Source organism: Xiphias gladius, chromosome 22, assembly GCF_016859285.1.
Source record: "Xiphias gladius isolate SHS-SW01 ecotype Sanya breed wild chromosome 22, ASM1685928v1, whole genome shotgun sequence".
NCBI lineage: Eukaryota > Metazoa > Chordata > Actinopteri > Istiophoriformes > Xiphiidae > Xiphias > Xiphias gladius.
The window spans coordinates 6,441,399-6,465,324 of NC_053421.1; the positions used below are offsets into that span (position 1 = coordinate 6,441,399).

Sequence of the window (23,926 nt, forward strand, 5' to 3'; positions counted from 1 at the left end):
TCAGCTCACTACAATTAAAATTTAGTAATGCTATTCCACTTCAGTATTGGTGTGGGTTAATAGGACCAAAGCTATGTTATTATCAAGGTTAAACGGTGGAGGATAGTCACTACACTGTGTTTTGCACATCGTCAAATAAACGTGCAAAACTCAGTAGGCAACTGGGAGCTACAGGTCTGCGATGCTGTTAGTAGGAGTCTACAGTTGGAGGCTGCCACAAACATGTTACCTGAGGTCAGTCTCTGAGATACTCCTCTGGTGCAAGTCCTCTTCTTTCTCCACCAAATCCTCCTGATGCTCCTTGTCTCTGTCTACCTTCCCCCCCGCTTCCTTCTTCCCTCCCTGAGATCTATCCTCTTTACTGGCCCGTCTCCCTCCCTCTCCCCCTCCCCGTCCCGCCTCCTCCTCCTCTCGCACCTCCCCTAACTGTTCATCCCCCTCCCGAGACTGGCTCCTTGATCGCAACCCGCTGAAGATGGGGACAGAAGCAAAGAGAAGCGGCACATGCAAAGGCAGAAAGAAAGCCAAACAAAGCATGAATAATGTCAACAAAGACAGAAAGAAAGACAAACACAGAGACACAGTGCAGCCAAGTTCAAAAGCAGACTGATTGAAAATAACTGAAAATAGAAATGGGAAATTTCAGCGAGATGCCATGCAAATGACTTTGTTTTTTGCTTTGGTATGAGACAACACTTAAAGAGATGCAATGTGTTTTTTTTTCAGTGTTTGTTGCCAGATATGGACAAACTTCACCCGCAGCCTGAAAGAGTAGAGTTCAATCATTTGGTTCCGAATTCTTCTAAAACAGAGCCAAACTTGAACTCATCACAGTGAGAAAATGACAGACAGCGCTAAAGGGTGCATTTTCTTCTTTTACTTTAACCAAGTGCAAACAATTTCAAAGCTGAAATTATCTGGACATGGCGACACATATGCAAAGAAGGGTTCACAGTTGAGGGGGGATTTGTCCATTCCTGATAACAGCTTGATGGAGTTTAAAGAGCGAGACAGGGTTCACTGTCCCCTGGTGCGGACAGTAGCCTTACCGTATCTTGCGATTTCCTTGTGGCCTTTCCGACTGGACAGACATGTAGCTCGTGCTGCTGAACCGAGAGGCGCTACTCGTTCTCGACACAGCGGACACGTCGCTTACATCGCTGTCCGATGACTTGGCCGACAGGTTATCTGAGCCCCGTGGATCCCTGCCTGAACGCTGCAGAGAGGACCAAGCATGAACAAAACATTAGAGGTTATTATCATGGTGATGTCCTATGACACAAAAAATGTTTCTGGTGCTTGACATGTGCAGTACTTTTGGCAAACACAAGTCCAAAGATTATAGCTGGCTTTAAATGTTATTCATACTGTATTCTTAAAAATTAGAACACTGATTTAACATAAACTGAGAGACTAATACAAACTTTAAAAAGTAAAAAATGGGTATGAACTTCTCTGAGACACTGCTCGCACGCCTTTATCTTTTTAAGGACAACTGCTCTTGATCGACACAAGTTCTGCTCTCAGAGGAGTGCAGAAAGAAAGAGGGGGGATGATGTTGTTCAACAAGGGCGTATTAGGTGTGCCTTTTGAAAGGTCAGAATGTACTTCAGTCAAATACATCAAAGAGACGTCCAAGTAGTAGAAAGATATAGGTCAGAGAGTTAGACTCCTGCAGCTCTTCACAATGTGAGATACAGTCTGGGAACGCGAAAGGTTCAGAGCATTTAGAAAACGTGGTCCGGTCTAAAATTTCAGTCAGTCAGATGGTCCCACCTACAAACCTGTTAGCATCAATCACCCTCTAATAAGCATCTATCAATTTGTGATTAGTGCTGCTGATCAGAATGTTTTGATAGGCCGGGCTCTGGCTCACGCTGATTACATCACCAGAAACACAACTGGGAAACAGTTGTCCTCTTTGCCTGGTTGGTTATCCAGCCCTCCACAAAATTATATACATTATAATGTAATATATAATATAATAGCTATATGATGTACGGTAGTGAAAATTAGTTCTATCTTGACCAACTACATTAGAATCCAACTAAGACGTTAATACATCTGTAATAATAATCCAAAAACATAATGCAGAATAGATCATTTTACTTTCGATAATTTATGTAAATTTAGCTGAAAATACTTATATAATATATAAGACTTTTATATGTTTATTTATTTATTTATATATGTTTTATGGATCTTGATAACAGACGGTATCATATAATCTGAAATACATTGACATTTAGCTTTTACACAGATTTTTTTGAAACTATCTTAACACTGAGGTTCCTTGGAAGCTCAACTGCGATGACAAACTTGGCATGTGCTTAGCTCAAGAATATTTGCGATACTGGATGTGTATATAATATCGTGTGTGTGTCTCTTAGTGGAATGTTTACTGTAAGAGAACCTGAACTGTTACAATAACTGTTCTGTATCATCATGCAGTTTAAAAGCAGGCGCTCAGAAGTCTTGTTTAATAATAGTGAGAGCATTGTATTGTCAATGGCACTTCCAAGAAGGATTATGTTCAACAGACAAGGACAAATTACATTTTAAATCTACTTTTTATAGACTCCTCGCAAACACATTGCTCCTAATGCAATAGTTTTCATAACACTGACTTAAAAGGAAAGCTAGACAGAGAGCCCTTGTCTTGTACACCTCCGCCCAGACTGCAGTGAGACACCGGACTAAGGCCAAGCTCTCTAAACACGCTCAGGACTTCTCCAGAACAGAGTAGTAAATACTTGACTCTGCACACACTCACTGTCACATTCCTTGAATTTACAACAGGAGGCTTAAGGGCTGAGTTTACCCAAATGACATAGAGAAATCCCATTTTCTCGCTGTAATTGTATCTAGCCATGCATGTGCTAAGATTCTGAGACAAACGCCACTTCTTCACAACTTCTTCACAAATGACAGTGAATGACATTTTGTTCCTATGGCTCAAAGCCCTGAAGAATGATATTGGAGAGCTCGAAAGTATTGTGTCTTTCCAAAAACTTTATCCCAGGTACTAAAGATGATCCCCAGACTGACCCTTTAAACAAGTGTACCTAACTCAGTGTTTTCCAACCTGAATTGAGTTGACTGTTTATCAGTTTTCCTGTGTTTGTGTGACTATGTTGGTGTGTATATGTACACTGTGCAAATGTCAATGCACATGCGCAGTATGATGTTGATATGTGCATGTGTACATGCTTCACTGCTTTCAAGATGTGCCATATGGCCTATGCATGGAGCAACTATGCAAACAGCACACTGTAGGTAGATGTGTTTTTCTGAGAATCTGGAGCATCGAAGTATACCTGGACTTGTTTTTACCTTGTGGTAGTCCTGCTCCAGTCTGGAGTCGGAGCCAGCTCCCTGCTTGTACTTGTTCATCTTCAGTTTCATCTGCCTGGTCCTCTCGTCCATGTCCATACCTGAGCACAGAGACGGGAGGCTATCAGATGGTGGCTGACACAGTGGGGAAGGCCTAATGGGAGGACATTCTGTCATGGTGAGAGACAAGCTTCAGCTATGAGCCATGAGCTATGACGAGGACAGATCTAATGGGAAAAAGCTGAATGGTCGGCTGGATTAACAAAGAACCCAAAAACACACACACAAACAGAAAATGCTGACTAGTAAAGGTAAGATGCATAACATATTAAACTGCTTCATTCTTAACCAACTGTCCCAATCCCAGGCTGAATAAACTTTAGAGAAAATCTGTTGCTCTTTAATTCAGTGAATAATATTCAAATAGCATAATTTATTGATCCGTACTACACGAAAAAAGGAACTTTGAATGCTAAGACAGATTACTGCAGTAAACAAAATGTACTACCTCCAACAATGCTTGTGACTCATGCTGGGGTACATTTTGCATGAGATTCTAGGTAAATTCCAATCCTTTGACAACAAATGCAATTCCTGAAAGATCGGACTAATTGGCCAACACACCCCTCTCAGCTCAAACTTAAAAGTTTAAAAGTTGTTTTTTTTTTCTCATTTCAGTTCTCTGTAAAATCATCACATCAACCATCTCATCACGCTAATCAATACACAAGCTTAACCTTGCTCTGTGGAGGTAATGCCACTGCATAAGGACGATACACATTTTGTGTAACTATAAAGAAAATAAAACACCAAAATAATACCTCATGACAAATACTTGCTGCTTGAGCTGCTACATTTGTTCCTCTCTGCAAAAACCTTTGCAAAAACAATTATCGATTGCCACCAAATGATGACTTTCCTACCGTACCTGTATCTCCATTCTCTCCACTTGCTCTCTGTCTCTACTTTTGTGTTATATGATGCCGATGATAAAGTGAAGGTGGACGCACAGGTACAAGTGCCATGCGCACATAGAGTATGCGTATCGCTTCACATACAAACAGACAGGAAAAGCCATACAAGCTGGGAGCAAATGAATAACTGCATAGGTGAGGAAAAACAGCCAGTAAGCTGCTTGTTATGCCACACCATATCAGCTATTGTTTTACAACATCTGTTTACCTAAAAATGTTTAATTTTGTTGTTCAACTAATGTGGTTACGCTGTTTTTTTTACGCTGCCGTGTTACAGTGCAGTCAGAGAGTATTAGGACACTGTGTCTTCCAGCTCACTGAATTCTGAAATGACACAATGGCTATGAGGTTAAAGTTGCAACTTATCCAGCTTTTCAGTGATTTGAGGGTCTGCACAGCCACATCAGATGAATAGTGTTGGAATTGCTGGGTTTCGTAGGCATAGCCCCCCAGTTTCAGGGGAAATTGATTGGACATCATATCATAACATTACAGTAAAACCTTATATATCTTTTTTTTCTGCTGACTGCCTGGCAACCTCACAGTGACAACAAGACTCAAAGAAGTGTCCTAAAATTTGGAGACTATGTATAAAAGTGTCTACATGTCCTGTAGACTGTTCAACCTCATACGTCATTGTCACTGTTTCATTTGAAAGCAAATGTGCTGAAGTGGAACCAGATAATCAAAACTTATTCATTCATATGTTTCTTTTTGACTGCACTGTATCTTTTAACCAGTTCCTAATGTAAGGGAATCTAAAAGATTTTCAGTTGAATAGCATTCAAAACCACTTGGACATATTTTGTCAATTAAAGTATACTTAAATAGGCCACAAAATCAATCTCGGGAATTGTTGAAAATGTAAATGAAAAAGAGAGTAATCTATATGAGGAGAATTCTGCTGTCATGTGCTGACAGCAAGTTTTTTTCTCGGCAGAAAATAGCACAGTGTCTCATGCCAAGACCTGGTGCAAAGAAACAACACTGGTGTGAACATGACCATGCTTCTATGAGCTGGAAAGCCCCCGCAGTCTGTCCGCGGCAAAATAAAGGAGCGCAGAATGAAATACAAGCCGGAAGCGTCGTCCATAGAACAATTAAGAGTGCAAACGGTACAAGAGAATGGAGGCGAGCAAAGCGGGAAAAGAAAAGATGATTGAGATGAGGGGAGGTGGGTGGGGGAGGGCAAGCTAGGAAGACATACAAAGTGAATAAAAGTAGAAAAAGAATAAGAGGACGCAGAGTCAGAAAAGGAAGAAGGGGAAGAAGAAGAAGAAGGGACAGACCTGAGTTCGTCCAACTTGGTGAGTCCGTGTCTTCTGGGATCACATCACAGAATGGACAGACACAGACAGAGGAGAGGAAGATGGATGTGAGAGGATGCACGAAGGGTAAGGGGGGGGAGACAGAGGAGGAGAGGGAGGACGGAGGAAGGGCGACGCCATCACCGTGATCACCGAGTATGTTTGGAGGGTCAGAGTGAGGTGGAAGAGGATGGAGGGTCAGGAGGGAGGGGGACACAACACAACAACAATACAACACGACAATGACAAAACAACAAGCACAGAACACACAAACAAAATCATAGAGTACACCAAGAACACACAAACTCCACCATGGGCAAGGTGAGAATTCAAAATAGAGCAAGAGGGTGCGAAGCCAGGAGAGGCTGAGGTAGAGGCTAAGATTCAAGTTATTAGAAATTTGAAAGGGGGAAAGGTTGGGAAGGTGAGGTTCTGTGCTTTAAAGGAAAAAGAGCTGAAACAGTAAAGAGATGTTAATGTATCGCACCAGATAGAAACTCGAGACCTCTGAGGATAGGAGAGGACAGTGGGAGAGGAGAGGAGGGTACAAGGAGAAGTGGATGTCACTTGAGTCTGCATGGGGCAACTGTGGGGAGACAGCCTGGAAAAATAACACAAAAAAGAGGAAAACAAAAACACCAAACAACACAAACTGAAAGTAAAGAGCAGCGAGCACACAAAAGAGAGAGCCGACTACCTCGCAGAGTATCAGCAAGATACTTGAAAATCGAGAAACCAGAGTAGAATGCAAGGGTGCACATTCAGATGCGCGCACACACACACACACACACACACACACACACACACACACACACACACACACAAAGGTGTCTGCTACAGCATCATTCTGAAAAAAGGTTACGCAACAACATCGACTGCCTGCTTTCAGGCATTTCTGCTGCTTACATATTTTCCTTCCCTTCATGTTATTCATGTCCTTCCTTCCTTCCATTCAGCCTGCTGAGACGCTGGAAAATTCCGAGGAGGGTTTTGTTTCTTCTCGCTTTCTCTCCAAAGATGAACTGTGCTTTAATTTCTCTATCGGCAATCGAGATGCTATGTGTGTTTTGTTCCCTAGTAAGCAACCACTCATTGACCCATAGTCCATGATCTCCCTCAGAGTCATGCTGCCTGTCTAATCTCCGTCCTCTAAAGTCCATAACCAACAGTGACAGTCGGGAGGGCAAAAGAAGCCGACTTCATCAGACTTCATCTTCATAGCCCCTTACACAGAATTTGTATTTAGCTTAATTAGTACTCTATTAGGGTGAATAATGAAGTGTCACATGAATAAAGAGACAATATGAGACATCTGCCTCACTAGCTTTCATTTCTTTGTGGCAGGTAACATCATCTCATTAGGGAGTCAAATGATAATCAAGAGAGCAAGTGATTTTTTCCCCTTACTTCAGCTGCATCATGTAGGTCATCAGGATAAGGGAGTGATATATGAAAACGGAGATGGGAGAGAGCGAAACAGCAGAGAGGTCTGTGGTCTGTGCGGTATTAAAGTACCCTATTTAACACAACTGCTTTTGAATGACATATGATTCCAAGACTCCAGCAACAGACAAAACAGTGGGTCAATTATCGTATTACAAACAGTTACAAATGGTGATTCATAGACAATGAGTTGGTAAAATAAGATGTTTCCAGAAATTCAGGTTTCCCTCTTTGGATGGACCTAAATTTTCACAACAGTAAATGCCAGCAAGGGCCAGGCTCATCATTACTGAGGCCTGACGAGTGTTAAAAAGCAGCTCAACTGCCATGATACTTAATTCTAAAGAACAGCTGTTGGATTAAAAAAAAGAGAAAAAAAAAGATTGATGATCTGCCAGACACTACAGGTGTCAAGCTTAAATGAAATACCTGGCAGGTATTTTATGTGTTGATGTACACAACAGTACAAAGTTTAGTTTAGTTTTTACTTCTGTCCCATGCCAAACATTTGGCCCATCACACATGGGACTACAAGACACTGCCATTTATGAAACATCCAAATAATATCACATGCATCTTGCAGCGACACATACAAAACCAACAACATAATACGTACTTCTACTTTCAAAAAACATATTTATGTGAACATTGTTGAATCAATTGTCCAACAAATAGCAGAAGAAAGAAAAAAATGCTACAAGCCAGACGTTTATCTTGATAAAGAGCTTTTTTTTAATCTCCCAGGATTTCTCAAAGTCACTGCCTAACTTAAACGTGTCATATGTGAATGGCCAACGCAGCCTTTGTGCATCAACCATATTTTATGAAATCGATTTCAGTTTTTATCTTACTAAAATAATCTGTAGTTTACTGTAAAGAGGACCATAGAAAACAAAAAATGGAACTCATTGTGTATATGATTGCAATGTCAAACTGAACAAATCAGCTTTTTCTCTTCCAGACTGACATACCATTTAGTTTCAGCATTGGTTGCTAAAACTCCAGATCTCCATACAACACGCAAACACCTGTGCTTCTTAGATAAATTCTATACAACGTGATTTTCAAAACGATATCATCCTAAATGTACACATTTTGGTTTAGCCCAAAAACATCAGCACACTGTTTTTAACTCTCGGCTAACACATCTTTTCATAACAGACGAATGATTACTGAAAAATTGCATGAAAATACTGTTTCTAAACTACATGGAGTCATCATCACCTCCTAATTTCACTTGCCTATAATTCATTCGCAGGTGTGTTTCTTTGTGCAGGTCAAGAGATGTTGGTGGTAGTGTGTGTGTGTTTGCTGTGAAGCACAGTATAACTAAATGACATGGGAAAATAGTAAACAATAGGTAGTAGTGAGGGGTGTGATTTACCCCCCCCCTTAGAATCACTGTTCAGGGGCCAGTGACTGACATTGAGATAGCTGTCAGTGTGAAAGTAACAAGAATGCGGTCAAGCTGGAAAAGAAGATTGCATTCAAGCAGCCTTTCCAGGAGAAATAAAGATAGAAAAAATACGCAGAGACAGAGAGAAATTGACTCAGCACATGAGGGAGGAAGACGAAGAGAAGGTGGAGGGCTACGGAGACAAAAACAAAGAGAGCGTTAGAGAGCCGGGGAGTTTAAAGAGGGGCAGAGGCTGAAAAATAAAGAAGAAAGGGAGAGACTGACTGATCACTGGACTTGGGCCTGCTGAGGGTTCATTACAGCCCTGTTAACCAACAACACCAGACTATACATTACATGTAGTTCTAAAGCAACACATTCATCAGTGAAAAACTGTGGATGTGGACAAGTCAAAGCTTTCAGTTTCACTCAATGAGGCACTCATTGTAAGAAAGTGAATGTGTGTAAAAGGTTGTGACCAAGCTAAAACATTAAATTTGTTAGTAAAACTATTAGTGTGTGTGTGTGTGTTTCTGTAGATACGTTTTCACACTCTGAAGGACAGCCTTTATGTCAAATGATCTAAGACCAGGGTGTCTATAGAAACATCAGCTTCAGGCTGCACTGCAAAACCACATCAAGGAAGAAGAGACAGAAAGGAGAAGGGCGCCACCCAGAGGCTAACCTTGGCAATCATATCTATTAAGTAATTCTGCTAGGCCCTACAAAATATATAAAGCAAGCTCTCTCCGTGCTTTCTAAAAAAAATTTTCTAACACCCGGCTTCTTCTGTAAGGTGTCCAGGTCTTCCTTCGGTGAGGCTGTAATCCAGTTTATAGGACAGCGCAGAAAAACCCATCAAGGAAAGAACACTTTGGTAGAATATTGTTTCGATTTTGAAAATGAACACCTCTGTTTGACATGACATATTTATGTGGCAAAATAATATGTGAGTAGGCAGAGCAAGAACAAATTGTAGTTGACTGATACACTACAGGCTGATTGAATTTGAGACTTCACAGTCTTATCACTAACCCATAACATACAGTATTCTTCATACATATTGACGACATAGACCCTTGGCTGTATTCGTTTGGGTGTCCAATGATGTGTTTTAAAAGAAGTAGTTCCTTTTATATGAACTTAGATATTGGTTATGCTATTAAAAGGTGAAACCTTGTCACCCTGAGACACACTGATGGTCTAACTACACACTCAGGTGGTAGCATACCCTTTTCTGATTGCTTGTTGTGACCATATTGGCAAGATACTGTACATTAAATGGGTTGTTTATTGTTCATGCTTTGGAAGGGGCAGAAGTCCACACCCAGGCCAACTAACCTGTGTGAGTGAGGGAGGGGTGAGGCTGTGTCCCTCCATTAGACAAAGAGCCATTCAGCCTTCGCTGCTGGTCCTCCCATGTCACCTCTACAGCAAGACACACATACACATGCACATGCACATACACATACACATACACACTGGTTTGGACACTATGTGACTTTTAAGTGCCTTGGATTACCAAGAGAGCTTTTTGTAAATTCCAGCACAAAACATGGTACAAAATCCCTCTCCCATCTTTTTCTCTGAAAATTCTTTATCTTTAAATACACATTTTACATATTAAAACCACTGTGTGTATATTTTGCTGTAATAATAGAAAGGAATAGTAAAGACTGGTAAGAGAGAAAATGACATCTTTGCCCCTTCAGTACTGAAATCATGGACAGCTCCTAATCAAAGATTATGAACTTTGCTCCATCTGCTGGCCAACAGAGGTAACAGTCTCTAAGGTTCTTAAAAAACAAGACATTACACTCTGCGGCACCTCAGCGGCAGTGAAAAACGCACTGAATCAAGGACATATTACACTGTATTATTATTTGTTTATGTTATACACTGGCATCAAAGTTGAAATTAGTTATGCAAAAGAAATGCAAAAAAATATCTAATGACAGTTTCTCACAGAAACTTGCAAAGAATTTCCCTAAACATGACTTCTCTATGACTGAGATTGCCAGTCCTAAGGGAGTACTGTACAGGATGTGTGTCTATGTGTTCCCGAATCCATGTCTAATTGGAATGATTGGGAATTTCACAAAATTGGGAAATGGGAAATTGGGAGCTCTGTGTTTGTGAGGTGGAGCTGAGCAGACTTCATTTCTATTAAAGTAGAGCTTTGAGGACATACTGGAGTCAGAGAGGGACAGACCACCACTCAGAAACAGCAATCTGGATGTATTAACATCAGTTTTAGCTTCATACAGTACAACTCTCTAATTTGTTCACTCCAAATGAACTCATTAGGAATGAACCAACTCAGTGTATATAATGGATGAGATGTGGACCAAGGGAAGTTTGAAGAAAAAGGACTATTTTAATGTGCTCTGGCAAATAGGAAGGCAGAATCATTCAGGGTAGCTTAGTATCGAGAGTGAGTAGTGAGTGAATGTCACACATGAAGAACTTTTGTTGACCGAGAAAACCCATACAGCAAAGTCACACCATCACACTATTCAGAGGACTTGCCTTTCCTCCCATTTACTGGTGGGCCTTGGGGTTTTTCCTCACAGTCTGCTGCTAGTAGAGAGACAGATGGAGGCTCGTGAAATGATGGAGTTCTGAAACCCACAGTACTGTAAAACACATTAATATGGCAGCTCATACTGTATTTGCTCATACACAGACGCACACACACTCCCAGTTCTGGACACAAGCACACGGCTATTCCAAGAGCTGATACAGAGCACTAGTCAGCATATGACTGCTACTACACAAAAAAGTTATGAACTTTTGGTTAATTACACTTTTCAATGTGTGGTTAAAATGAACACCGACTCATAATGCAACATACAGCCTTCTTACGGCATCATTTGGTCTGCAGAATGTCACTTAGAATATAGACAGTTTAAAACAGAATGTGGCTTTTTTAGGGACCTGACACGAGTAGCCCCTGAGTCAGTCAGCACAACAGCTATGATAGTGTTGAGTAATAGCGCCACGCAGTCAAAGGACAGAAGCAAGCCACATAAACAGATGGGAATGTAGGAAGTGCAAACTGTGGGGAACTCCAGTTTCTGCCAACAGTCTGGCCGTTCATTCAAGTCTGTGGATGAATGTACTGTACATCCACACATACTGTACATTACTCTCATCCAAGAAACAAAACAAAATCCCCAGTCCAAAACAGGGCTTATACTTATATCACATAATTAGTTTTCATTGTAAATAAACATGGGATAATCATTTTAACTTTTCTAACAGTTTTTTCTTAAGAAAGGAATCAAGTAGCATCACAAATCTCAAGAAAATGGAGAAAAGACATTGCTTCAGGGAAAGGTTTAAAGGCTGTTTCTGTAGTAATAAACACACCTGGGCGACCATTTTGGGGTTCAGATGCCCCGAGCTCCTCCCTTGCTCCCCCTTAGGAGTTGCAACACATAAACAGATGACATACATGACAATTAAGTATGTGCAAATATGACATGTGACAAAACTTCGAAACACAGCAGTGAGATAAAAAGGGGGCAGTCCACCTCCTCTCTGAGATCAGCAAGGGGCAATAATATGGATACAGTCCATAAAAAGCTGCACACACACACACACACACACACACTCACATGCTCACACACATTTGCATTACATAAGCCGAGTGCCACACGGCTCTGTGGGAGCTACAGCACAAGGTCAGATCAATACCTCCACCCACCGCCCGCACATTGCCACTGTCCTGAAAGGTACAGTAAAGAGAGAGTGAAAGGGATACAAATACGAAGAAATAAGAAGGAGAGAGAGAAGGGGGAAGGACAGACTACCTGACAAAGAGAAATGGAAAAAAGAGAGATTAGGTCAGGAATAAAGAGAAAGAAAGAAAAAAGGAGGACACAAAGAAGTGACAGAGAAGTCCAGACAGAGACAGCTTCGGAATGATAAAAAGATGGCACACACACAGAAGAAGGGCAGGACTGAGAGGGAGAGCAAAGGAGAGTGTTGGGAAGATGGAGAGAGAGAGAGAGCTGGGCTGGTTGGTGGCTCTACAGAAGACAGGGAAAGCCCTCATGGACTCTGACAATGATGAAAGAGTTCTGCGAGTGCTTTGACAAGTGCCTGAGTGTTCTCCCTCTCTCTCTATCTTTGTCCCAGTCGTTCCCTCCATTCAGTGCAAGGCTACAAAAATCTCTGTTTTTCCACAGAATCCGATTCAAAGACACAAAGAAAATAATCAATGCTTTCATCACAGTGCCTCTTCCGGTACATGTCTCAAGTTGCTACAACAACATGTAACATTTGATAAAGGAGTGCTGAGGACCCAAGCTGACTTCAAATGTCCCTTTGTAGTTGTGAGGATGTGGAAAGTTCAAACTTGTGCGCCTTAATCACTGCTCAAAGCCTGGAGTGTACCCTGTTTAGCAGACACAGGCTGTAAAGCATTATATTAGCTTTGGTGAAGTATCTCAACAGTACAAATTGTTAAAATAAACCAATAAATCCCAGACTGATAATAACAATATCTAAAGTGTAACTCGAAACAAAGAAACAGAGACAACATTTGAACACAACACCGATACTATCAATAGCAGGAACCACACAGATCTACAGGTAAGTACGACACGATGGCACAAGACATCTCAACTGTACAATAAACACAGCTACAACAGAGGGAGTGTTCAAGGAGCACAGAATAAGCCAAGCCCCCAGTGAACCCAGTCACCCGCCGTTGCAGACAGGGTTTTGGCCTTCAGAATAAGGTGGTGCTTACTCTCCCAGTAAGCACTCCCAGTCTGAAAGACTAAACCCACACATTCAGGTACAGACCTTCACAAGGCTCTGTTCCTTCATCTCCATCTTCTGAGAGAGAAATGGAAAAGGGACCGAGTAGAGATGTTATGGATGGAAAGCAAAAGTAAACACCAGTGAAACACAAAACACAAACAAAAAAATCCTTGCACATATGATATGATCTATAGCTTACACTGAGAGATTCCATCAGCAAACAATTGGGCCAGCAAATAAAAACTATATCATTATAAGATACTGAACAGAAACACACTATTGCACTAATAAAAAGATGTCCTCACTCAATGTGCATGTATTCGGATCTCTCCGTAGACAGTAGCCCTGTAATACGAACAGAAAACAACCAGGTGACTTACTTCTGTCCTTCCCTGCGGGTGGAAGCTGTGGTAGTTGCCGTCCCCGTCTACTGGACATGGGGGTAGTGGTGGGACTGGTCTGGACCGATCCACTACGAGGATGCGCCCTAAATGACAAAAAGTAGTGGACACTGGGGTGAGACACAAATTAGGACACGAGCTGATGGTGGATGGGCCAGGCTAGGCCATGTCGCACCCACATCACAGTGTGAGAAAAGCAAAGGAAATTTCAAAAAAGAGAGAGAGATATGTTTGATAACATAAATGTGGGTAACATTTAAAAAAAAGTAAAGCTATTTGCTACAGTGGGAAAGTGACAATATTTAATCCACTTATCTAAGATCACTTATTAATTGCGTTCACATATACTGTATATTTGTTTGGATATAAGTAACTGCCGGGCTCAACAGGAGGTAATCAGTGTACTAATGCACTGGGAAACTGAGAGAAGAAGACTATTTGAAACATTATAATGTGTTCTGCATCTCCAATTACAAAACCAATGCACACAGCAATGAAGTTTTGGCACATGGCATGGGAGTGGAGGGATACATCTACTGTAGGGAACTGAGCTGCAATAAAAGATGCCAGATGTGAATCGCATGTACAGTCGACTCATCAAGCTGCAAGGAGAGAAGAGTTCAATGCAGAAACAGCAGACCAGTGCGACCATGCGTTCAGACTGTCCCCAAAAGGCTTCAAATCAAAACAATTAAAACAAAAGAAAAGAAAAACAGAATGCCATCACAGGACAAACGGCATCAGTTGATGTTAGTAATGAAATCAAAGTAAAATGTCGGCCCAACACTGCTATACTCACGCAAGCGTATGAGCAGTGTGTTCCAAATTAAAAGTCAGCACGCTATCTACGGTGTCAGGATTGTCGTGCCTGGGACATGTGTAAAGAAAATACAGCACCGGTGCTTTTGGAGACAAAACAGAAAGTGGCTAGGTGGGTGGTGGGGTAGTTGTGAGGGGGAGGTGGGTTGGGTGAGGTGAGGTGAGGTGGGGTGAGGTGAGGCAGGAGAGCGGGGTATTGGGAGGGAGGGCGGTATAGGTGGTAGTGATGTAGATTCCCTTGTTCATTCTGTGAGTTAGTCAGGCTTGGGGTGGTTGGGAGCTCATGGGACGGGATCTGTACTGGTTAGTTCTACAAAGGTTTGAGGTATGCAAACGTTTAGCAGAGGTGGAGCTGCTCTGGGGGCAGAAATAATCTTATTGGTTGATTTAAACCTCAGTTTGGGAGTCAGAGAACTCAAGATTTCCACAAAGTAGCTATCCTCTAGCTAGTAGCTGGACTTCTAGATTAGCATGGAGGGTTTTTTGATTAATTTGTTAATCAAATAATGATGGTGTCAGCAAGCTGCTTATAGTCTAATATGAAGCTATTTGGGTAAACTAGGTAGCCAGCCTGGTAGCTATGCTAATTAACCAGATAGTATAAATTACTAGACCCCTGTCTGATAATATTGGGTTTAATGTATTCACTGAGCTTTACTCTAATAATGTTACTTGGCCAAAAAACTGTGGTTCTTTGGTCTACTTATTGATGTTTTAACCTAATGTTTAAATTATTTCTCCCTCCAGAGAAGCTATGCCTCAGGGAAATTATTGTACAACTACAACTCCAGTCTGCTTCTGAGCTAAGCTGGTTAACGTCTCCAATCTGGGTCACACCTCGTCAAGGCAGGTGAGGGGGGGGCAGACCTCCCAGATGGCAGAGACGGCATGGACCTCATGAGTGAAGAGTCGTGGGGGCGTTCAGTGGAGCGCGAGCGGGACGTGGGACGTTCTATAGTGGGCCGCTGGTCTGCAGAGCGGGACCTGCTGTGATACTCGTGTCTATCCATGGCTCCGTGGTTCCTACAGAGGTTATTGAGAGATAGGCAGGCACTCAGTGGGACCCCAGCAGGGCAGGGACAGTATGCTGGCAGGGTGGAAAGTATGGAGGGCACAGAAATTTGTTGCACCTCCAAAACTCCCCTGAGGTGCACGTGTTCGGGGACTATGCCTGTGTTATTGCATGTTTTAACCCATTTATTACAAATCACATTCAGTACTCAAACTTCACATTATTACTAACGATTTTCAAGATCTTATAAAAGTTCTTAAAATTTCTGAATTGAACATTACAGTAGATTCATAAATCTACCTGCAGTTGACATGATTTTTTACTGTCATGGACTAAACACGTTTTCCATAAGCGGATTTTTGTCACAAAATCTAAAATCCCACAGCCTGCTTTTGCAACTGGTTGGCCATAATGTCAAGTATATACAGAATAATTTCCAGTAAATGGACTACAACATGCAAAAATACAGGTACGGTCCCTTAAAGTGAATGAATCAGATTATCAGCAACTCTTTGAGAACATTAGACAATTCTTTAATGTTAACAGACAACCTGTTTCAGCTGTAACAACCTTAATGTAGCAGGACTGCATGTACAGTTGACAATGTTCTTTATTCCATGACATCTCAAATGTTCTATGGCCACTGAAGTTGGCAATTTTGGTTTCATGAAATTTACATATGCTTCAACTTACATGCAGTTCCTTACAATTTGTCTTTCAACATTACAGTTTTTTGTCTTTCATTCTTAGAGAGTTGATGAATTACTTAATTTTAAGGGTGGACAGTATGGACAGAGGGCTAGGTGGTTCCTTTGTGGTTTATGGTCCCTGTAATGAGGTAATAGTGAAGTCTTCAGGGTGTGCACAACTGGCAGGGACCATATCTCTCAATATGTGATTGGTGTGTGTTCATTTGCAATCTTTTCGAGGTAGAGTGAAATGTGAGGGAAAGGTGAAGTTTGTCTTTACATAGCATTTGGCTTGTTACATCTGTCATCTCCTGAAAAATGTATTTTTGGCACAGTGAAGATGAAGGCAGATCTTGTTAATCTGAAGAGCTGGTGGAAAAAAGCAGGTGAGGTTCTCAACTGGGAAATTGTTGAGAGTGTACAGGGATATTGTTTAACTTTGAAAAGAAAAAAAACATTTTCACAAAACTGCATCAGACTGCACACATCAAACCAGTGAAAGGAAATATTCAACTTGAGAGCATGCACACTGGGAAAGTTTAAATTAGTAAATCTTAACCCCTTCATAAGTGCCACAGTTTCTTTGTAACACATACAATGTTTAATTAAACCATCTTATCCATTTTATTCTAAAGCGCAGGAGACATGTTGGTGCTTGCACAATACAAATACTGCTTCTAATAAGGCTGATAAGACACCAAAAGACTTACTTAAATTATTTTAAACCATGCCTTTGTTGAAGATTTTTGGGAATCTGGAAGAAAAACTTTTACTTCAGAGTCAATGCAATCATTTGAATTTGAATTAATACGTTAATCTTGTCATAGTCTTGTAGTGTCTGTAGCCTTTTGCAGTAGGAAAAATTGTCCAGTAGAGGAAATGTCCTTTTTGTCCACATCAACAATATAAAGGCTCATAAGTCAGTAACATTAAGCAGCCTCAAGCATTCCTTATCTACTGTCTTTCACAGTGATGGTCAACATAATCACTAGTGGGTTCCCATCATGAGGTTGTTACGGCTGAGGATTCATGGGTAATGTGAAGGTTATGCCTGTTACAAATCAAACATCTCCTTAGGTGTAATTTGATGGATAGAGTCATGACATACACATACCGGACTTTGGAATACACTGTTCATTGTATTCTTACTGGTTTTAAACGGAGTCCAAAATATTAGTTTTGTGCAGGCTTTGTCCCACTCAAGGTACAGTCTGGGCCGATGCCCTTAAAACAACAGAATCATGAAAAACATTTTCTCATGTTCTGAGCAGAAAAGACCTAAACTAAGACACCTACCAAAAGGCTGAAACTCCACTAGTGCTCTTGCTTATTGCTTATTTCTGTCTCCTTTTCCTCATTTCTTTTCAGGTCTCTTTACTCTGCCTGGGTGTAGACAGAAACAAGCTGTATCTGAAAAGGAGGTTGGAAATCTATTCTACTCCTCTGTGGATAAAGCTGTGATGCTCACTGCTTTCCTTTTTCCCTCAGTTTGGACAAAAAGAAAGAGAGAGAAAAGAAAACGAAGAGCTCTTGTTAATGGCTATCTAGGTTATAGGCTGAGCCTGGAGTCAAGCCCAGCTGGGCCTTAGGGAAAAGTTGTGACACTTTAATAAAGTCAGTCAGGCTCTCAGGCTGAGTTCTGAGGACTCATCACTTCTTTCCTCCTGGAGAGGAGAGAAATGACACAAACGTCACGTCTTTCCTGACTGAAAGCCAGATGGCAGCAGGTGGAAGATTGAAGACAGTGAAAAGTGGAGTCATTTTCCAGCATTTCTCTGGAGGGGGCAATGACACTTCTTTCATTTTATTGGTGCACCAGGACACTAGCGTGGGTCCTGGGGATGGATGGGTGTCCGCAGACCTTTCTGTGGGTGCTTGGAACGGCCCGGCAGCCCATTCTGGCCAGACTCAACGAACCAAAGGGCAAACACATAAGAATTTACAAAGCTACCGTGCAGCCCAGAGCAATGCATCAGAGATGCCACTGTAGGGGTGAGCAAAAAGCTGCTGGCAGTAGCATGTTAAAAAGCACAACACTAGTGACCACATACACCACTGATCAACATATTGCTGCTGGTATAATGTACATGGGTACATAAACAAAGACATCAACATAGAAACAGTCAGGTGCTGGCCAGCACTTTAGTCAACAACCAATATACATACAGCTGACATCAGCAACACAAATAGCTCTGAGCCTCAACATACTGAGGCAGTTGTGTACCATTAGTGTACATCGACACAACTTCAGAGCCGTGATGACTCCTTAACAAAAACCGATATCAGACAGGATATCATTTTCTGTCATCACATGTACGATCACGCATAAATTAAAGATGGACGACGGACAACTTGAGGAGACCACAGGATGGTGGATGCTCAGGTGCAGAGGCAGTGCATGTCAATACCTCTCGTAGTCATAGTCGGAGGAGTAGGCACCCTCCGAATAGGCGCGGGCCATCTTAGTGGAACGCAGTAACCTGACTGCTTCCTCTCTGCAGATCGGGTACACACGATGGTTGCGGCTGGCGAAAAAATATCACAACTGGTCAGCATTCCGTTGTTTTCACCACAAGGGGAGGTAACATACAGTATATATATATTTTTTTTTTTTTAAAACCAACCTGCAAAGGAAGTTGGAATACACTTTTGAATTCCCATTACAGACTTAGTCTGTAATCTGCCTAAATACATACACAAATCCACAGTGGTTACACATAAATTTAAAATGAACTTAAACTACTATACACTGAATGTATACACGTTTGTAGGAGAAAACCACCTCTGCTGGACAAAACTTCACAACCATAGAGCACTTATCCATTTTCAGTATCGCCACAGTTACTCTTTTGTTGGCTAAGATGAAAAGACAAATTACATATTTGCTCATCTAGGAATCACACTTCCTCACGTGGTAAACGTTTGGAGCGAAAAAGAGAAGGCTTATGTGATAATGAAGTGGTATAAAGAGAGAGTACGCAATGCTGATACTGGATGGATGAAGTGTATGGCGAAAGAATCACTCAGTTTCTCAATATAGCGTAATACTGAAAAGTAAGACACATTATGTATATATTTAATCTTCTGCAGAAGAAATATATACTTTAACACTACAACACAACACTGGCACTGACATAAAGTGGCTTCTACAGTGTATTCACAAATGCATGTGGCATGATAGTTGACTTGGGTCAGACTTATTGGACCTCATGCAATACATTGCATGAGGTCACAGTAATCATCTGACATTACCTGCACTAGACTAGTGACAGAAAACATGCCATAGTGTCAGTGTCCTGTGTTCAACACCGAAAAGAGGGATTTCCACAAGAAAACAAAGGGACTGTGGGCAGGAGGGATTGCGGGTGTTGGGTTGGAAAGTGGAGGTGTAGAGATGGGGGCTTCATGCAAGCTCAGGTAAAGGTCTACCTGGGGTCCTTTTGAGGATCATCAATAGGCTGAGTATGTCTGGTTCGAGGTAGGGTGAGGAAATGGCTGCAACCACATGGAGGGAGGAGAGAAGACAGAGATGGATCTGAGATGGCGCCGAGGAAGAAGCAGAGGAGGAGGAGGAAAGTAGAGAGAGAGACAGAGAGACAGAGAGGGGATGGGGATGGACAGAATCATAGGCAGACAGATGGAGATTTGAAGAAACTGAGGGAGAGAGAACGAGAGGTTTCTCAAAGAAATAGGATGTAAAGAAACTGAGAAAACTCATAGGAAAGGTTGATGTAACAGTTTCAAAGAGGAAAACAAGGCAAGGCAGATAAGATAGGCTGAGAAATCGAATGGTTAGGAGATGTCTTTCTCAGCTTTACCACACAGACAGATGAAAATGGGACACTGAACAAACCAGCAGCATTCGCAGAGGAAAGAACAACACAGCACTGTCCAAACACCTAAACCTGCTTGCTGTCATCTCTACTGGAAGTAGAAAACAACAATTTAAGACCATGTACATTACATAAGATTTTGGTTCTTTCACACACACAATTTCAAGAACATTTCAAAAAGCAGGAAAATGCAAAATGACAAAAGTTTTAAACAAAATATCAGCCTCACGAAAAGCTATAAAAATTCCAGAGGAGATTTGTTAATATTGTATGAGTTCTGGGACAAATCCAAATTCTCCATGACTCATTCCCTGTGTCATTTTCAACTGTTTTCAATAAATAACCGGACACCGTTAATTAAAGCAGCTGAAATACACTCAAGTGAGCACTGTCCCAGACAATTTAGATAAGTGCATTTTCTGCGTCTGACACTGATGCAGGCCAAGCCTCAGAAATATCAAATAAAGTTAATTGGACAGGGGAAAGTAGCTGTGGCCTGGCAGTGCCAAGGCTATGATTGGACTCTTGGAGCAAAATTTTCCAGCCCTCACAGAAAATAAATGCTGATGGAGGATAACTAACCACTTCCCCTTGACCGCCTCTTCCATAAAGATAGTGAGGTACAGGCAAATACTGTATACAGCATGCAGCATTTACAGTGTTGGCTCCAAATGTTTCCTGCATAATTTAAGCCTCCTGGATGGATGGAAAAAAACTTCTTTAAAAAAAACGTGTTAATTACTTTTCAAAAACATCGTAGTCCTATCAAAGTCCGGTGTTCATGTAAGATGTCAACTGTCATAAAAAGTTTCTTTTGAATTAGTGAAGTGACAACGTAATTTTTATCGTAAAAGATCATACTTTCAACTGGGTATTTGCTGTTTTCATTTGTTTTCACAGTAATAAATGTTCCTCTTTTACGGGTCTGGAGTAATACAATTTGCATACATTATGGAGGAAGACAGAGGAAGCAAGTATCAAGGTATTGGGGAATCCACGCCACTGTATCAGAATGAATATATTTTGAACAGATTTTTCCAAGGAACGGACAAAGTTGCTCTTTAAAAGCAGAAACATGAAAGCACTCACACACGAAGTCAGTTTCCAAAGAGTTCAAGGCAAACGGCATCTGGCATAAGTGTGTGCGTGCATAAACCCCTTCCTGCATGTCTACTCATGAGACCCCACTTGTGCTTGTCAGCATCAGTTCATGCATGCCTGCCTGCATGCACCTACTGTACACAAGTGTAAGCTGGAGAGTGTGTGTGTGTACCTGTGGGGTGAGTGGTTAGCTTCGGACACACCGTGGTGGTCCACTCTAGTGGAGGAGCTGTACTGAGAGGGCCTAAGGTCAAAGGCCAGGTCCAGACTTCTGCTGTGTGACAGAAGCGGACTGGATCACCCCTCATGTAGTCACACACCACACACTGCCTCCTACTGGCCAGGGGGCACATGGCTTCATGTTTAACTGAGGCATTCGGAGTAACCGCGAGAAATACTACATAGTACATAGGTGTGATGTAGCATATGGAAGTCAGAGCGAGCACAGCAGCTCTTGGTGCAAGAACCAAATAGGAGATTAATTTTAAATTTCTGATTTTTTCAGAGTAATTTGAAATAGCATCACTTTTAGCGAAGCTACTAAGGGCTTTATTTCAATGCATCTGTCAAAATTTTGCAGATTCCCAAGCAAGGAGTTTAAGACATCCTCCTTCAGTTGTTCAAAGAAGACAAAAACGTGGTGTAGCCCATAACATCCTCACATGAGAATAATCGTAATAAACGCTCACAAAAAGAAAATAGAAACAAAACCTACCTGGAGGGCGGGGGAACGCTGGGAGAGCGCGACCGTGCCCTGTTTATATCAGCCGACCGAGAGCAGTGGTTAGATGACATCACCTGCTCAGGGACAGACAACGTGGAGCTCTGGAAGTCTCTGCCATTTGGCCGGTAGTCTGTGAAGACAAGAATGGGTAAGGAAGGGAGGGATGGAGGACAAGATCAAGAAAGAGAGGGTTTGTAGATGGTTCCTGATTTACATAGTGACACCACAGATACTGCAGTTTTAGATTTAAATCTACAAAACAAAATTCTTTGTTAATTTTCTTAACACTTCAATATGGATACCTCGTTTCTTTTGAGTGAAATAGCTAAATCTGCAGCCTCGGTAATGAAAAATTTTGAATGCTAATGATGCACATCCAGTTTAACCACGCCCTGTAATAAGAAGAAGAAACAGACCAATCTCTCTAAAAGTTATGCTAAATGCCATTCTGCACATGTGATAGATTCTCTATTTTCATTATGCTGAGTCTCTATATCCCAAAATTGAGAGCTAGGTTTCAATAAAGGTGTAATTCATCTGCTGTGTTAACACTGTGCCTTAAAGATTAAAATAGCCTCTAAAAATCAGAAACATTATAATGAATTTTCTCTGAAAGACTGATTAGTCCATTGAACTTGAAAGAGTTCATTAACCGATAATCAGACATGGCTAGAAGCCATGGTTAAGGTCAGTGCTTAGCACTATAAAAGTTGATTGATATTCAATAGAGTGTATAGCACATTAAAATGAGTTAAATAAAGCTCTGAATCAAAAGTTGGAAAAGAAGGAAAGGTAGAAAAGACTGGAGGTAATGATAAAGAAATGTTGACCTTCACTTATTGAAGTATGAAATATTAATACAATAAGATTTTCTGTTTGATGGGAGGTAGCTGTGCAGAGCAGCTGAATTAAATCTCTTAAAATCATTTCACAAAGTTAAAACAATCCTGATCAATCCTGATTACAAGTGAATGCAAGTCAAATTCTGAAATTGTCACACAGTGTACTTTTACAACCCGTCTTATACAGTTTCTTTCCTTCTTTTATAAACCAAAGCTAAAACAAGAATAAATGAATTCTTTTCAACATATTTACTTCATTATGATGCGTATAAGGTTTAACAGGGAAAACATCTGCCATTTCCAAACAGCAGCTCCAATACAGAGCCTCCTGCAGACGAGCAATAACCTCCATGCAAAGTCAAATTAAATCTTTTCTTCCTCTTGACATGCTGCTTCATGCATGAGTACAGCCTGCCTGTTAAGCACATATAAAGTAAAGAACCTTTACTGACAATTAATTGGATTTAATAAGAAGATCAGTGCAGGAGGAGGACAGAACTGAGGGTCAAAGCAAGATTAAATGTACTGTGCAAATGTTAAAAATGAGGGTTTTCACCTCTAAGATTCAATTGCATCAAAAAATTCTAATAACAGCAATTATACTTTGAAAGACAAGAACACATAAGCATAACCTGTGCAGTAATTACTATTCTGCACTCTACTTGTAAAAATGCCTGCTGTACAGACAACTGCAAGCCTGGCAGCTAGTGTACAGTAAAATAAAATGCACTGAAACACATTTTTTCTTCCCCAGTTAAATAATAGCATCAGCAGTTTAATGCAAAGACTTGCAGGATAAATGAGATGTGGTGGAGCCCAAGTAAAGAGGAGGGTGAGACCAGCGCTGAGCGTAGGGGTATCCCCTTCACCGTGGATGAGGTGAAGGGGACTAGCATGGTGAGGCAGCGAGGGGCTGATGAGAATGTTAAAGAGGCTGGAGGAGGATTTCCCTCATGAGCCTGGGCTCATGCTCTTCCCCCTCACTGTCTGTCAGTAACTGAATCTGTTCTCTTCTCTCTCCTAACCATTTCCTCTCAAGTTGCTTTTATTGTATCTCTCTCTTTTTCTCTGTGGCCTGAATGCACAGATGTGAAGCATTACCACATGCTAAACCAAAAGTGCAGGCCCGCAATTAACCAACGGCTTTCCTGCAAACAAGGTTGACACGATTTTTGTGGTCTTCAAGTGAAAGGAAGAAAGAGGGATCATATTTATTAAAAGGCGATAACAAAGTACATATTGCTAGTTAACAGTATTTTTATCTTGAAAACCTAAAGCA

At 41.3% G+C, this 23,926-nt stretch overlaps 1 protein-coding gene across 1 annotated transcript in view; it reads right to left on the bottom strand.

Annotated features, from left to right (window-relative positions):
* The window catches only part of rims2a (regulating synaptic membrane exocytosis 2a), a 145,086-nt gene that overhangs the window by 24,318 nt on the left and 96,842 nt on the right, over positions 1–23,926 (bottom strand). The window contains exons 19-26 of the mRNA XM_040117351.1: positions 21,797–21,935; positions 19,577–19,642; positions 15,284–15,469; positions 13,607–13,713; positions 13,269–13,301; positions 5,597–5,626; positions 3,334–3,434; positions 1,050–1,216 (exon numbers count right to left, since the gene is read on the bottom strand). Of these exons, the coding sequence (XP_039973285.1) occupies positions 1,050–1,216; positions 3,334–3,434; positions 5,597–5,626; positions 13,269–13,301; positions 13,607–13,713; positions 15,284–15,469; positions 19,577–19,642; positions 21,797–21,935 (829 nt within the window). The remainder of the gene's footprint in view (positions 1–1,049; positions 1,217–3,333; positions 3,435–5,596; positions 5,627–13,268; positions 13,302–13,606; positions 13,714–15,283; positions 15,470–19,576; positions 19,643–21,796; positions 21,936–23,926) is intronic.